This window comes from Balaenoptera musculus, chromosome 18 (genome assembly GCF_009873245.2).
Source record: "Balaenoptera musculus isolate JJ_BM4_2016_0621 chromosome 18, mBalMus1.pri.v3, whole genome shotgun sequence".
Classification (NCBI taxonomy): domain Eukaryota; kingdom Metazoa; phylum Chordata; class Mammalia; order Artiodactyla; family Balaenopteridae; genus Balaenoptera; species Balaenoptera musculus.
This window is the reverse complement of record NC_045802.1, coordinates 78,729,598-78,746,160: the sequence shown is the minus strand read 5'-3', so window position 1 is coordinate 78,746,160 and position 16,563 is coordinate 78,729,598. Positions and strand designations below refer to the sequence as shown.

Sequence of the window (16,563 nt, the reverse complement as noted above, 5' to 3'; positions counted from 1 at the left end):
GATGACAGATAAACAAAATGTGGTCTATCCACATGATGGAATATTATTCATCTGTGAATGAAGCACTGACACACGCTACAACGTGGATAAACCTTGAAAACATGCTCGGTGAAATAAGCCAGACACAAAAGATCACTACTGTATGATTCTGTTAACATGAAATGTCCCGAACAGGCAAATTAGAGCAACAGAAAGTAGACCGGTGACTGCCAGGAGCTGCGGAGGGGGATGGGGAGTGATGCTCATGGGTACAGGGGTTTCTTTCAAGATGTCGGGCATTTTCTGGAACTAAACAGAGGTGATGGTTGAGCGTTAAACTGGCTGAACGGATGGTGGGACTAAGAGACGAACTGTCTGTCCTGTTAGTCACCGGCTTTATCTATCAGGACGGCAAAGAACAGCACAATCCACACTGAGCGAGTCAGGAGTCGCCGGGCGGCTCTGCTCATGGAGCCACATCCCAGACCCTGTGCACGAGCAGGTCCTCGGGGTTCAGGCAGCCAGGGACGCAGCGGGCAAAGCAACGCAGGTGCCGTCTCCGGGCACGTGATTCCACGTGAGATCGACCGTGTCCTCTTCAAACTCTCAGGGCGACAAACGAGCACTAAATTACACAGTCTCTCTTCTTTTAACTCAAGTATCTCTCAACTCAAGACTCTATCTAAACCAGTCACAAAAGTGAATTTCTAGAAGTCAGCTAAGTTTCCTACGAACCAGCTGAAACAAACCAGAGAACTTTGCTTTGGCTGAAAGGCGATGTCCTGTACCAGAGACTCTGTAGGACCTTCCTGCTTTCTGCCTGTAAAGCTCACCTGCTTGATAGCTGTGACAGTAATGACGAAGAACAGCGGGAGGCCACTCGTCACTGGACTCGTGGGCGTATCGATGATCAGCTGCAAGGAGAAGAGAACGGTTGAGTCATTTTCAGAAACACTTCTTAGGGGCTTTAGATGGACCGGTTGGTCCTGGAACACCTCCCAACGTTTGCTTTGACTCACTTTAACTCGCTTTACTGTTACCCCACTTCCTCCCACCACCGGAGGTAAATTAGCTATGAATTTTTACTATAAAACTGAGGGCAGTTCTCCTTAATTACGGGATGTGCTTAGGAAGCCACGTCAGCAGTGGCAAAGACACCAGCTGACTCCAGTGCATGTTTTACTTCAATTTACCCCTCTGCTTCTGGTGCCACACTTTAATTACATTATTTGCATAAACTACTGTCGGGGAAATTTTAAAACTCCTTCAATGGTATTTTGTATGATTGAGACCAGTTAGCTTGCTGTTCTTAAAGCACATCTGACCTGTTCCCTAATCCATACCTCACTGTGGTTTCCACTCTCTTATTTTTAACTCTTTCTCTTAATGTTTTTTTTTTAGGAGAATCCCCACTAAAGATTAGGAAGACCCCGCTCTCCCATCAATACTGGAGAATGAGGACGGAAAGTGGCCAGGACCAGTTCACATGCACAGGGCTCACACCTATGTTTTAGTGAACAGGTCTCTCTGAACCAACATGCTTGTCCTTGAAGAAAACAAGTGAAGTATCTGCAGATAAAGGGGCACCAAGTCCTTACTCCTTCTGATGAGTGAACCAATCAGCTGAGAATAAATGCCACTTATTTATATTTACATTTGAGGTGACAGAAAAAGATGACCAGACTTACCTGTACCAGAAATATGATAAGAAAATAAAAGTTGGCTATTCTTCTGAATTGTTCAAATAAGTTCTTGGGTATGAAGTTCCAAAATGTGTACTGTATAAAAGAAAAACAGAAAGGGGTCATTTCGGTCACATTTTACATTGTGTAGTATTACTCTACCACATGATAAGCAGTCCTGAATTTCAAAGTACAAAATGTCTAGTTTTAGATACAAAACAAAATTGAGAGTGTTTGTAGTCATTTTATCAACTTGTTGACTGTAAAAACAACTGCTAACACAGAACATGTGCTCCAAAAGCAGCATATGTCAACTACCTAATTCCAATAATTCAAGGCAAGGCAAAGTAGATTAAGAATAGTTTTACTATTAAAATGTCTCTCGTAAAATATAAACCTCTGATTGTTAACTCAAAACACACAAGGTTAGCATTTTTCTTTGACTGTAATTTTTGGTAAGCTCTCTGTTTTGTTACAGCATGGCTAGGAGGGGACAGAAAGTAAAACAGAAGTCACCATTTTCAGGTGGTCTTGACCCAGCTTGGCTAGGTTCCTGCACTGCGGCGGTGTCCCAGCCCCTCCCCCTTACCTAGGGGGCTGGAGAGGGACACAGGGAGGATAGTCAGGCCACTTACTCGCCAAATGTCTCGTTTTTGCCTCAGAAGGAGACCTTCCCTAACCTTTGTGTTGAAAACAACAATGTCCCATGTGTCATTAACCTACAGTAAACACTGAGCTTGGACACTGTTTTTAAAATTCCATTGGACAGTTTTGCCTTTTAATGAAGATCGTCCCCTGAAGGGGGAGAGCCTGCTCCGCCCGCCATCTCTCTCATCTGGACCAGTAAGCACCTTGGTCAGCTCCCATCAGGGGATGGAGCTGGTACCGAGGATCTTGACGCTGGTTACCAAACTCATCCCAAGAGCCCCTTTAATGCCAGGATCTCTAACACAGGTTCTTGCTGTGTTTTTAATTTCAAATTCCACTTGTTTGCTGCTGGCATATAGGGACGCAATTGACTTTTGCATCCTGCAATCTTGCTATGATAGCTTATAAATTCCAAGAGGTTCTGTTAATTCTTTGGGTTTTCTATATAGACAATCATGTCACTTGTAAACAAAGACAGTTTTATTTCTTCCTTCCCACTCTGTTTATCCTTTATTCCCTTTCCTTCTCTTACTGTATTAGCTACGACGTCTAGTAAGACGTTGAATAAGAATGGTGAGAAGGGCCTCTTTGCCTTGTTCTCAATCTTTGGCTGCAAGCATCTAGTTTTTCACTATTAAGAATGGTTTTAGCTATGGGTTTTTTTGTTTTTTTTTGGTAGCTGTTGAGGAAATTCTCCTCCGTTCCAAGAGTTTTCATCACGATTGGGTGTTGGATTTTGTCAAAGGCACACTAGGTTTTCTTCACCGGAGTACACCCAAGTTGAGAACCAAAAGGCAGGTCCGAGACTGAAATGTAGCTACAGAAATTGAGAGGACAGAACACACTGCTAGATCTTCTTTACCTCTGTTTCTCAACCAGAAAAACAAACAAAAACAAACAAAAAATCCCAACCCTGACAGCCAGTAAAAGTACAGGCACTTTCTTCCTTAAAATAAACAAACACCCCCCCCCGCCCCACGCAAAACCATGATCTGAATCTTTAACTTGCTCCTGCTACGTCAGGACATTTAACTACTCCATGGAATTCTCAAAATATTTACTCTTTACCACACCACAAAAAACATGGACTTCGGAGTCAGACCCCATATTAAACCCTGGTCCTGATATTTAAAGATTGGGTAAGAGCAAACTATTTAATTTAATGACTGAATTCTACCCTTCTCGTTTATAAAATGAGTATTAAGAACAGCATGTGCTTTAAAGGAATGTAATGAAGATCGAAGTTCTGGCTCAAGCTGGTCTCAAAAATGACTGAGACGATGAAATTCTACAACTTGAGAAGAAGCACAAACAAATCAGTCTTCTCAAATGTTTGAGAGAGATATATTTTCTCTTAAGCGGGCCATAATGAAATTCAGTTACTTTTCACTAACTTTCAAAAGGAGTTATTAAAAGAAATATAAGTTACGTCATCACGGCATTTATGTCTCATTTTTGTGGTTCTGTAACCAACCTAGAATGATCTTTCATTCTTCGTATGCTCATTTCTACGAGATACTGATCCCAAAATGGAATTGTCTTTAAGGCCCCAGCCCATGAAACCCACCCTGTCTCTCAGCACCCAGGCTGACAAACTCACTACCCAGTAGTTAATCAAAACGCCTCCCCAAATACCTATAACCCACTACTCAGTAGCAAAGTCCCATTAATGGAAAAAGTTCCTACTTAAAATCCCATCTTCTATCTGCCGAAATATTTATAGATGGAAATTATATATTGTTTAGGATTTGCTTCAAAATGATCTCGAGGAAGAAAACGAAGGCACAGATGAACACACTGGGCCATGTGTTGATAATGGCAGACAGTGCATAGACATTTGTACCCTATTCTCTTTATTTTCCTATGTTTTTGAAAGTTTCCATATTAGAAAGCTCCATATATTTATTATAGAACATCATCTTCTACAATCCTACCAAATGCGCAGATCAGTTTTTATTAACCCTAGCACGCTACATGAATATCTGGTCTTATTCTATTTTAATGCTACTATTTCAGGACACCATTTCAGTTTCCTAAATCCTAGTCTACCAGGGCACCAGTACAGATCTGGAATTTTAAACCACTTAAATGATGACTTTATTCCTATCAGGTGCAGGAGGCCCATGCTGCAGCTTAGACATTATGTTTTGTGATCTCCGTATTTTATAGAATAAATGACTGTCATAAGTTATTACTGCTGATTATTAGTAATACGGTCAAAATCCCTGATGATGTATGGTAAGAAAAGTGAAAACCCAATGAGATAGTTGAAACATTCATGACTGCACTGATATATCAGTACTATATGGATAAAATAAAATAAAACGAGCGTTTTATTACACATGTAAGAGTTGGCAATTGGATAATGGTGTGCCAATTGTACATTTTAAAAATATTCCATTACCACATTTTTAAAAAAAATATGTATTTATTTACTTATTTATGTGGTTGCACCAGGTCTTAGTTGTGGCAGGCGGGCTCCTTAGTTGTGGCTTCCCTGGCTCCTTAGTTGTGGCGTGCAAATCTTTAGTTGCGGCGTGCACGTGGGATCTAGTTCCCTGACCAGGGATCGAACCCAGGCCCCCTGCATTGGGAGCACGGAGTCTTATCCACTGTGCCACCAGGGAAGTCCCCCAATTGTACATTTTTGATCTCTGCTAAATTGTAAAGATCCAAATATTTGCTTAGACACTTGGGCCACAATATAATGTAATACTTTGTATTACAATGTACAATGCAACACTCTGACCTACATCCCTCAAGTCCTGCGATCAGTAGAATAGAACTTAATACTGGAATCCTTGCTATTGAGCCACAAGCATGGAACAAAGGGGTTTTTTTTTGCTATGAGGGAGCTGAGGAGTCTGAGGTCAGCGGAGCATCTCTTTCCCATCAGACAACTTGAGGAGTACGGATTCCACAGGACAATTACTAGCCTTGCGTTTCTTTCACGCCATGGAAGACTTCACACCCAAAGTGTGCATCTGCCCTGGGGGTCGTGTGTCATCAGCGCTGAGCTGGTTTCGGCCACTCTCTTCCTTCCGTGAGAGTCACCTGTGTCCTGTACTCACTGGGAGGGCGGCTCAGACGCAGAGAAGCCGTCCCACCTGGTCGACCTTTAGTCACATGGAGACGGGGAGACAAGGACAGCCTGGCGCCACCCTGCTTCGCCAGCCCCGGAGAGTGAAACCAGAGCACCTGGAAACCGCTGAGGCTGCGGCTATTGTGTGCCTGGAGGGGGAATCCCGCACAGGTGTGCGCGGGGCGCCCTAAAAACGCACCGGGCACGGTCACTGATCTCCAGGGAAGGCGACCCGGAAGGTCACAAGTAGTTCAGCTTTCTGTACAGGGCGGAGGGACAGCACAGCCTGAGCTGAACATTTAATTCCACAGCATTCTGAGGGCAGAGATGGGAGCCACATGCGTTTTGTGCCCAAAGGTACAATTTTGTAACTTGATGAAGTCCCATTGTCCCCTGAGTCCGGGATCTGGTGCTCGAGCAGGCCCTGGGTTGGGGGCTCGGCGTGAGGTCAGAAGCCAAGGGGTTGTGCTGGGGTCATCTACCAGGTTCTGCCCAAAAAGGAAACAGAACTCACTGATCACCTATAACAGCACTTCTTCGGATCAGGCCAGATGAGCATTTTCACCCCTCGTGTAACTTTTCACGTGCTAAATGCTTTCACAACCTTGGATTTAATAAAATCAAACTTACAACTTCACTGCTAGTAGTAGTATTACTACTCCGTAAGTAGTAAGTCATAAAACTTATTACTAAAGTGCGTCTGCGCACTTACGAAATCTTTGCTGACAATCTTTTAAGGTAGAAACGAATGTTCTCTTCCCAAGAAAACATATATACATCACCACAAACATATTCTCCAAACCTGTCTGTAAACTCACGCTTTACAAATTAAGTTGTATTTTCCACATCCTGAGCTGTTTTTAAATGAAAATGATCGTGTGTCCAGATGTTCACGGCGTCTGGTCTAAGGCCACGGCCTGTCCTCCCTGCTACTGACTTGGATTCTAGGTCCTCGTCTGAGGATCTCCTCTGTACTGAGATCAATTAGCAACCGAGGTTACGCTGCCTGTAACTGTTCTTGAAATCACACACCATCATCTACCTGGAACTGACTTTAAGCCACTAATCCTGCAAGCCCCCTCTCTCCTCAGAGCTCAGACTTGTTGACTTTTCACCAAACCACCCCCCTCCTGTGTGACAGCCTGATCTGGCTCCTGGGGTGAAGGAAACTTCCTGAAAAGAAAACACTTTTGAAAAGGCGCCCAGGACCTGCACGTGTATCGAAACCCATCCTTACAGTGCCCTCGCCCCGGGGGTGGGTTTCCTCTGTCAGAACCCAAGGAGCCTCGGGGCACACAGGAAGAAGCCACCGCAGGCAAGGCAGGAGAGAAAGGCGGTGCCGAGCAGGCCCCGGGAGGTGACACGGGGCCCCTCAACGCCTTGTTGGCCACTGGCTGCAGGAATAGTAGAATGGAAAACCTGAAAATGATAAACTGGCTCGAAACCTGAATCATAGCAAGGGGTCATAAATGGGATCTCGGAATCACTGCTCTTGATTATCTCCCCCAGAGCGTGGACGGGGCTTCGTAACAAACACAGCGCCCCGCAGCCTCGGGCTGCGGTCCACCGAACGCGTCAAGAAGGGCTTTGCTGCTCCGATCCCTGAGTCTCTGAAGTTTCCTTCGAGTGGCTGCACAGAACCTTCCAGGTGCCCGGGAGGAACCGGGGCTGGGACAGCAGGGCCCAAGCTTCGTCCCTGGGGGAGAAGCGAGCTGTGCGGGATGTGACTCAGCGGCCGAGGTGGCTTTGTCAAACGTCCTGCCCAGATTAGACGCGGGGCAGCATGGGGACTCGACACCTGTCCCCGCGAGTTCACACGTGCACAACATCTGAGTGTTTTCAGTGCACTTCCCCATTCCTCAAGGCGTCTGCACTGCACACGAGCAGATTTCTAAGAAATACGTTTGAGGTTTTGTTCCTTTGGGGGCACTCGTGGTTGGCAGAGTGCATCTTTGGTGAGCTCTATTCGAGACTGTCTAACTTATAAATGTCACTACTGGAAAGACCTATTTCTGGATATGAGGTCCTCCTGTTTATTTCTCCTTTCACTGATTACGTCTAGACAACCACGGACGACGTTTGTTTGGCTCTGATTTTGTTTATGAGCAACTGACTTACCCATGCTGTATTTCTGGAGATTAAAGTTATTATTTTACATTGCAGTTTTAAAATAAAATAATTCCATTAAGAAAACTGCCTTACAAAAATGAACCTATCTATGAAACAGAAACAGATTCACAGACACAGAGAACAGACGTGTGGTTGCCAAGGGGAAGGGGGATGGGGGAGGGATGGAGTGGGAGTTTGGGGTTAGTAGATGCAAGCTATTACATATAGAATGAACAACAAGGTCCTAGAGTTGAGCACAGGGAACTATATTCAATACCCCAAGATAAACCATAATGGAAAAGAATATAAAAAGAATGTATATATATGTGTAACTGAGACACTTTGCTGTACAGCAGAAATTAACACAACATTGCAAATCAACTGTACTTCTACTAAAAAAATAAATTAAAAAAAAAACTGCTTTAGAAAACCTCCTCTGTTGTCAAGTATTCGTAACAAGCACGGGACACTCTTGATAACTCATGAAAGAATTAAGCGGGTCCACCGCAGGTATCTGGACACGCAGCACACTGACGCGTGAATTAGGTGGGTCTGTGACGTGGATCTGAGTGTCCAGGACACCCAGGCATGTGGAATGTTCTCTGTAGCCTGCAAAGCCACCGTTTACTGTTTTCCAGAGTCAGCAACCCCATTCTCAAGACCCAGCTACCGGTCACTCTGAGGTGTGAAGACGGTCCTGCAACCCTACCTCCGGGCCAAGAGAGGGTCACGCCCCCCGTAAACAGTGACACGCACGCGTCCTCCTCTTTGCGTCACTGCTCCTAACGGACGGCCTCTGACACGCGTCCAGCGTGCGCGTTCGCAAGCTGGCGTCACTGGGGCACCTGCATCGTCTCCACTTTGCAGCAGGAGACCCTGGCCTGGGGTGGCTCGAGAGTGGCACGCGGCCAGACAGCTAATACGTGGTGCCGGCGGGATCTGGATGTCCTAGACGTCAAATCTGATCCTCAGACGTGACACAGGTAAGAGGGACGTGAAGAGAACGTGCTGTGACGTCTTGTCAAGTCTTAACAGTGTTCGGGGGCAACCGGAGGGGTGCTGAGCGTGTAGCCCAGCTGTTCAAGGCGGGAGGCCGCCGGGCCAGGAAGGGCCCACGCGCCGAGGGCCGTGCGGGGAGGTCACAGGCTGCCGCTTACCTTGGAGGAGACGATCCTGTTGTCCGGGCACCTCTGCGGGATGTAGGCCTCAGCGCCCGGCGGCGGCTCGCGGTGGCCCACGTACACGGTCCGGCTGTCCACGCATTCCTCCTCCCCGGCGCACTGCGGGGGAAAGAGCGGTCAGAGCGGGCCTCGGGGCGGGGGGTGGGCTCTTCCCGGGGTCTGGCTTGGGTGCAGGTCTGTGCCGGGCCCCGGGAGGGCTGGGCGCACCTGCAAGGCCGTGCCCCCCACCCCTGCCCACCCACTGGGCCCTTACGGGGTAAGTGCTTCAAACCACTCCCCCCAGCTCTTCAGGGAGGCGGTCTGAGCGGCCACCCGCACCCCCAGCGGGAGTCGAGGGGGGCCTTCAAAGCTCGTGGGCGGTGGAAATGCCACAGGGCGGGTCAGTTCAAAACCAGAAAGTGACAGCAAAACCCTAAGCCTTCAGAAAAAAGGACGACAATCCCAGAACTTTTGGGAAAGGTCTTTAACGAAAGAAGAAAGTAAAGCTATGAGTTCAGAGCAGAAGGGCTGTTCACACGCTGCGGCCGCCCGTCAATAAGCCTCTCCGGAAACGGAGAAGACCTGGCTCTGACTCATCTTTGCATTATTCAGAGCGCTGTGCACCAGACATTACGGAAACGCCGCCGACCCGAAGAACCTTCTAATGACACTCAACCCACTGTATGCGGTCAGCACTGCGGTGCCTGAGACAGGATAGCTGCTGCTGAGAGACTAAGATGAAGCCTCGTATGGCGGCCCCGGCACGGGGCCCTGGACCCCCCCCCCCCCAACGCAGACAGGCAGCCCCAGCACGGGACCCTAGCCCCTCGCTCAGCGCTGTCAAGAACAAACAGAGGCAACGAAAGGAAACACACGGCCATGCTCCGGGTGCCCAGCCCGTCCCATCTGGCACCGTGTCCAGCCTTTGTGGCTCCAGGGAACCTTCACTTTTTAAAGCCAAACACTGGTAACAGAGCAATCCAGCATTTCTGTTGTGTGAGATTATTGTTAGTCTTACACTGCCCTTTTCTTTCTCTTTTCTGCTTATACTGTCGTCTCCTCTGCTCATCTGTCAACTTCTCGCGGAAAGAAGTCTACTCACGTGTGTGTGTATACTCCCACTCCATTACCACCTTTCCACAGCAGCTGCCTGTCTGCACGCTTCCTCAGTGAAGTCCCTACTTCCCTCTGCTTAGGGCCTAGCTGTGTGGACAAGGCCACGCGGAGGCCAGCTGCCCCCCCGGCAAGAAGCCCTCCCCCTCTGCAGCCGGCTCCCTGCCGCCTTCCCATCGGGGTGAGGCCACCAGTAAGGGATGCTGACTTCAAAACCTGCTTACGAGCTTCGTAAATAAACCTCTGGGTATGAAAGTTAAGAAAGCTGAAAAGGCCCCCGATTTCCCTTTATTTCTCAAAACACAGCCAAACAGGTGCTTCTCATTCTCGTGGATTCAGGCAGTTACGTTGAAAAAGAATATATAATAATGAGCCAGGGGAGGAAAGAAAGCATACAAATATAGCTTTTAACACAAACGTGAAAATCCTGGAAGCCTTCCCCCTAAACTTGGAAGACAGTGGTTCCGCGGCTGCAGACACAGGCACAGCAGGAGCCCCGTCCCCAGGGAGGCAAGGCAGAAGGAGGTTCATTAAGGCCAATTCACATTCTGGGCACAGGCTGGCTTTAGTGTAATCATTCGACACCTCAAGTACCACTCGCCAGCTCGGTGCTGTTCTAACCGTACAGGTCGGGGTACGACACCTGCCTGTGGGACGAGATCAGAAGACAAACGCAACACGACATTCAGAAGGACTTGCCACTTCATCACAACACAAGCTCCTTTGGGGATGAACCTCGTACCTACTCAGCCCTGTATGACACAGCAGGGACGGAGCGCCGTCCCTGGAGCTGTGAGGGGTTTCGGGTCCCCGTCCGACGACAGCAGCAGGAAGTGACCAGGCAAACCCTGCCCCAGAGCCGGTCCTCCTCGCGCTCCACCCGGACGTGCAGGAGGAAAACGGGTCCCACCTTCCCCTGAGACATGTCAACACTCCTTACAAGTCTCGGGACTTCAAGGTATTTACCTCCTGCTGCTGAGCCAGACGGCAGGTAATGTGTCCAAATTACAAAGGCAGAGCTGTTTCAGCTACTTAATTGTAAATCTACAAAGTGGCAACAGAAATAAACCCACTCCCCATCTCTCTACCAGCAAGTCCTAAACCAGGCAGGAACCTCAGCAGACTTTCTGCCCTGTTCGGTCCGACACACACACTGGCGAGAAGAGACCACCGTCAGGGCACAGAGGCTGAACCTCCGATGGAAAGAGGCCCTGAACCTGTGAGGCCAGCTTTCCCCCACCTTCAGGAAGGCCCGGGGGGCGTAGGAGACACTTCTCCTGAGCTGCGGGGCAGGGAGGGGCCGTTGCTCCTCTTCTGCCTACGCCTCTCCTCAGGGGTGGGGGGCGGGGGGCGGGGGCTGAATCAGGAGAGGAGCTGGGTGACCTGGGGAGGGTGAACCTCCTAAACATCCTGCACCCCTTCGCTCCACACGGGCCCCTCGACTCTGAAACCCACACTCCCTGCTGTGATGCCTTCTGCTGCCACTTCCAGGCCCCACTGGAGCAGGGACAGGGCTTTAGAGCCTGCATGTGCCCCTAAGGGGACACGGCTCAGCCCCCAACACGTGTCACCTGTGGAAGCTGACTCTGCAGGTACACCTGAGGTCCTGGGTACACCTGAGGTCGCGGGTACACCTGTGGTCCCGGGTACACCTGAGGTCCCGGGTACACCTGAGGTCGCGGGTACACCTGAGGTCCCGGGTACACCTGAGGTCCCGGGTACACCTGAGGTCGCGGGTACACCTGAGGTCCCGGGTACACCTGAGGTCGCGGGTACACCTGAGGTCCCGGGTACACCTGAGGTCCCGGGTACACCTGAGGTCGCGGGTACACCTGAGGTCCCGGGTACACCTGAGGTCGCGGGTACACCTGAGGTCCCGGGTACACCTGAGGTCGCGGGTACACCTGAGGTCCCGGGTACACCTGAGGTCGCGGGTACACCTGAGGTCGCGGGTACACCTGAGGTCCCGGGTACACCTGAGGTCGCGGGTACACTTGAGGTCCCGGGTACACCTGAGGTCGCGGGTACACCTGAGGTCGTGGGTACACCTGAGGTCGCGGGTACACCTGAGGTCCCGGGTACACCTGAGGTCGCAGGTACACCTGACGTTGGCAGCTGCACCCCCAGGGCTCTGGGGACATGAAAGGGAAAGCGCCCCACCTCGGGCTGAGTGCAGAGGAGCACCCGCAGGTTATAATGCAGAAGAAGGATGAGGTAACCCAAGGTGCCGCCCGCCTCTCCCTGGGCCCTCCCTGGGTCCCACGTCGACCATCAGGAGCTGCACAGATGAAGCATCCAGCTTACCAGGAGCTGGAAGGGCACCGCTGCTTGTCTGCTCAGAGGGCGCGCAGCCAGCAGGCCCCACGGGGCTTCCGAAACAGACTTGGGGTGCAGAAGGGCTCAGCCGAGGCGCAGCAGGAAGGGTTTCCTTGGCTGCAGGCTAAGCAGTGTGTGCGTGAACAAAGGGCCGCGGGCACGGCGTCCTGGGAGACTGCTAGAGACCAGCGGCTGAGGGCAGCCCGATCCTGGGGGTGGCGGGCACGAGGCAGCTCCCCCCACCAGAACCCTGGGCGGCCACAGGAAACTGTGCCCGACACCCTCCTGGGGGTGGCAGGAAGACGGGTGAGACCCGGCCCCACAGATTGCCACGTTCCTGGGGAATCACAAGACGTTCCACCAAAATGCAGGTGAACTAGAGGTCAAGGCTTTGCCTGCGCAGGCCCTGAGGATGCGTGAAAGGTCCCCAGGGTTGCCCTAGAAAATACTCGCCAATCGTATCTAGTGAGGGATTGGTACCTGGGATAGACAGAGGCCATCGCAACCAATAATAAAAAGACAAATAAGGAGATTTGACTAGACTTTCTCCAAAGGTTTACAATGGCCAACATCACATGGAAAGATGCTCAAAATCAACAGCCCTCAAGGAAATGCAAATCAAACCCTGGACAAGTGGAAGGGGCCAGACACAAAGGAGCAAACGCTGGATGATCTGTTTATGTGGAACATCCAGAACAGCCAAATCCATGGAGACGGAAAGCATGGTGGTAGCTGCCAGGGGCTGGGGGAGCCGTTGCTTGGGTACTGGGTTTCTTCGGGGTGATGAAAATGTTTCAAAATTAGATTATGATGGGGACTTCCCTGGCGGTCCAGTGGTTAAGACTCCGCACTCCCAATACGGGGGGCACGGGTTCAATCCCTGGTCGGGGGACTAAGATCCTGCCTGCCACACAGTGTGGCAATCAATCAATCAATCAATCAATCAATAAAATTAGATTATGGCGATGTTCCATAACTTGGTTCAGTACTAAATTCCACTGAACTGTACTCCTTGAACAGGTGGGTTTTAGGATCTATGAATTTTACCTCAATAAAGCTGTTGGTTAGGTCTCGCCACGAATTCCTGGGTCCCGAGCATTGCCCGTCACTTGCTTCTGCGTCCATGCTGAGACCCCACCCTGGGTCAGTGCAGCGAACCTCACGTCTCTGAAGCTGAGACGGGCCCTTCCTTCCCAGACAAATCCACCCCCTCCTCTTACCACAGTGAAGCTTGGGTTTTACCAGAGTGCGGGATCCTCTCCATTTTAGGGAAAACGAATAACATCTTTAAGGTTTGGTTTTTAATAGATAGCATTTCCTGATGGATAAAATTGAGCTGGATGCGTTTCCAAAGGAGAACGCCCAACAGCCGAGAAACTGGAAAAGAAGAGATTACCCCTGGGGTAAAATGGGATGAACACAGCAAGCAGTGCGCCCCTGCTCTCTGGACCTGAGCCAAGTAAACACCCCACTTCTAGGGGCCTCGCGGGGCCATCAGGTACGTCAGATGCAGCGGCCGCGCCTTCAACAACTTCGCCATTGGCCTTGTTAGGATTTGGGGCACAGCAGCCTGAGTGTTAAAGTCAGAAAGCACACAAGGACAAAAGAGAGTCTAAAATACGCCGAAAATCAATTTTACCCAGTGTTAGTCACCTAATGGAAGTTTTGAATTTCAGCTGAAACAAACAGAACCTATTAGCTGAGTTACACGTCGGACTGGAACGTAAACATGTAATCTAGCCTCGAATTACCAGATCAATTTTTATAGAGGTGGTTCCACCTAATGACCATCTCTTTCTTTCTTTTTTTTTTTAATAAATGTATTTATTTATTTTTGGCTGCGTTGGGTCTTCGTTGCTGCACGCGGGCTTTCTCTAGTTGTGGCGAGCGGGGGCTACTCTTTGTTGCGGTGCACGGGCTTCTCACTGCGGTGGCTTCTCTTATTGCGGAGTACGGGTTCTGGGCGTGCGGGCTTCAGTAGCTGTGGCACGTGGGCTCAGTAGTTGTAGCTCGTGGGCTCTAGAGCGCAGGCTCAGTAGTTGTGGTGCATGGGCTTAGTTGCTCCGTGGCATGTGGGATCTTCCCGGGCCAGGGCTCGAACCCGTGTCCCCTGCATCGGCAGTCGGATTCTTAACCACTGCGCCACCAGGGAAGTCCCCTAACGACCATTTTTCAAATTTACAGGGATCCAATGACAAAGCAATTCCTTGTTCTGGTGTCTGTTTATAGCTTTAAAAGGCAACATTTCTTGTTTGATGGTTAAGAAGATGAAATAGCACTGACGTGCTTCTAAACTTGAGGCGTTTTTCTGGCTCACCTTCCCCAGCACTTCAGCTTCCTCGTGATGAGCAGTGTGTGATGTGGCCCCTTCTGTCACCCCTGCCCACGCCCACGGGTGTCTGTCTGCGCCCAGGGAGTCTTCACTTCTGCTTCTGCAAGCCTCACTCGGGTGCAACGATTAAAGTGATGCTTCGTAAGTGGAACCCGTGGGTTTAACTGCTGATCAGATCAGAGCTCTCTGCGTGAATCACCGGCCTTTCCAGGGCCAGTAAGCAGGGCCTGGACTTCCCGCGGTGAGGCGGGGGCCCAGGTGTGCACCCTCTCTCCTGTCACTGGACCTGTGCCCTTGGCCTCTGCCGGAGCCCCTCCCCACGGACCACACTCAATGGGAACGACAGGCCCTTCATTCCCAGACAAATCCGGGCCTCGGCACGGCTCTCAGTGGCATTTTTCTGCCACGGACATATTCCTCGACACAAAATTGTTTGGATCACAGAAGCACCAGTGATGGCCCACTTCATTTGGAAACACTGACCATCTGGAAAATGGTAGATGCCGGCTGACCTAAACCATAATTTACTGGGTCCAGGACCAAAATAAAAATAAAAACTCTAACCGCAGACGACTTTTGGCCTGCTCTGGGCTCTCCGAATTCGAGAGTTCACAGCAGCAGATAAAGAGTCCTGTGCTTGGGGTGCCCGGGCGGGAGGCCGGGACCGGGCTGGACAGGACAGAGCTCCGGCCGCCACTGCCCCCCTCGTGAAACGCGCGGGAGCGAAAACAACAGGGACGTTTCTGACGAAAATAAGTTTCCAGACGAGGCTGCAGATGAAGCAGATACAATCGTTCCTGCGACTTCAACGTGAAAGAAGGCAGCAGTGATCAAAGGCGGGTTTCCGTCCGGTTTCCCGCCGTGACCCCCTCACGACGCCCATCGTCAGGGCCTGTGCAGAGATGGAGCCTCGTCTCTGGCCGTGGGCTGGGGGTGGGTGCTGGGGCTCAGACCTCCCTACGGGGAGCAGGTTCCAGCTCAGCTCGCGCAGGCGGGTTACCTGCCACCTGTCCCACGGGGGCCACAGAGGCCCGGCTCCCCTGGAAAGCAGGCCCGGGTGGGTTCCCCACGTGCTGCCTGGGGAGGGGCTGGGAGGACACAGGGAGGACGGGGCACGGCTTCCCCACGTGGAAGTCAGGGAACCAGCCCATCGACGAGAAGCAACGACTCCAGGCTGAGCTGACGTAGTCAGTATGGAGGTGCGGGCGAGATGGGCTGAGTGAGTGACCCGGCGGTGAAACGAGAGAGCCTGAGGAAGGGAGACGAGGCTTACAGCGTCGGAGAAAGAAGCTCACCCGCAGGTCTGAGATGTGAGCCCAGTTCCCCGGCCCGGGCCAGAGGGGACCCAGCCTATCAGCTCCTCCCGCAAAGAGAAGGGCAGGGAGTCCTGAGTCGCTGACCAGATAAGTACCGCCCTGTGAGCCAGGGGCCGAGGGCTCCCACGGCCCAGAGCACAGCACGGCGACCCCGTGTCCCCTGGAGCGTCAGGAGGGGGACGGGGTCACAGGCCAGACGGTCCCTGTGCTGGGGTGGGTGTTGGTGCCGGCAGGGGGCATTTATGAAGAAGGGACAGAAAAGGGAACAGAGGCCCGGGTTCCGAGGAGGCAGAGGGGCGGGCTGGGCAGCCTGTCAGGGGCCCGTCCAGTTTCTGCATCTGCCCCCAACCTGCTAACCTCACCGAGGTTGTTGGTTCCCCCCCCGACGTTCCCCCCACGAAACAGCCCCTCTTTACAACAGGTATACATCCTGGTGCGTCCCCAACTGTTCACGTTACAGCGCAACTGCAGTAGCCTCTGCAGGATGAAACGTGGATAACGATGCCAGAACACGGACAATGCGAAGAAGAATTAGCCAAGCACACGGGCCAGCAGAAACCACAGCACGAGGATGGTGGGTGGAAATCAGTTAGCCTGAGAGAGATGCTCAAATGATCCAGTATCCCACGCCAGCGCTGCATAAGGCTCTGGAAAAGCTGTCACCAGGAGGCCGGCAGGAGGACCACATGATTTCTATATTTACTTCCCAGGAAAGACTGTCTCCTTCCAGAGATGAATTAGCCAGAAAGCTAAGCAAACTCACCCAACTCCCACACAAAAACATGTTGGTATACATGGAGGCTTTTCACAGCTGAAATTATATACC

At 51.0% G+C, this 16,563-nt stretch overlaps 1 protein-coding gene across 6 annotated transcripts in view; it reads right to left on the bottom strand.

Annotated features, from left to right (window-relative positions):
* The window catches only part of ATP11A (ATPase phospholipid transporting 11A), a 125,205-nt gene that overhangs the window by 55,232 nt on the left and 53,410 nt on the right, over positions 1–16,563 (bottom strand). For all 6 annotated transcript variants that reach the window (XR_005017179.1, XM_036831423.1, XM_036831419.1 and 3 more), the window contains exons 2-4: positions 8,658–8,780; positions 1,668–1,757; positions 813–893 (exon numbers count right to left, since the gene is read on the bottom strand). Coding sequence is in view for 5 of the 6 variants with exons in the window: in XM_036831423.1 (XP_036687318.1) it covers positions 813–893; positions 1,668–1,757; positions 8,658–8,780 (294 nt within the window). In the remaining variant the exon portion in view is untranslated. The remainder of the gene's footprint in view (positions 1–812; positions 894–1,667; positions 1,758–8,657; positions 8,781–16,563) is intronic.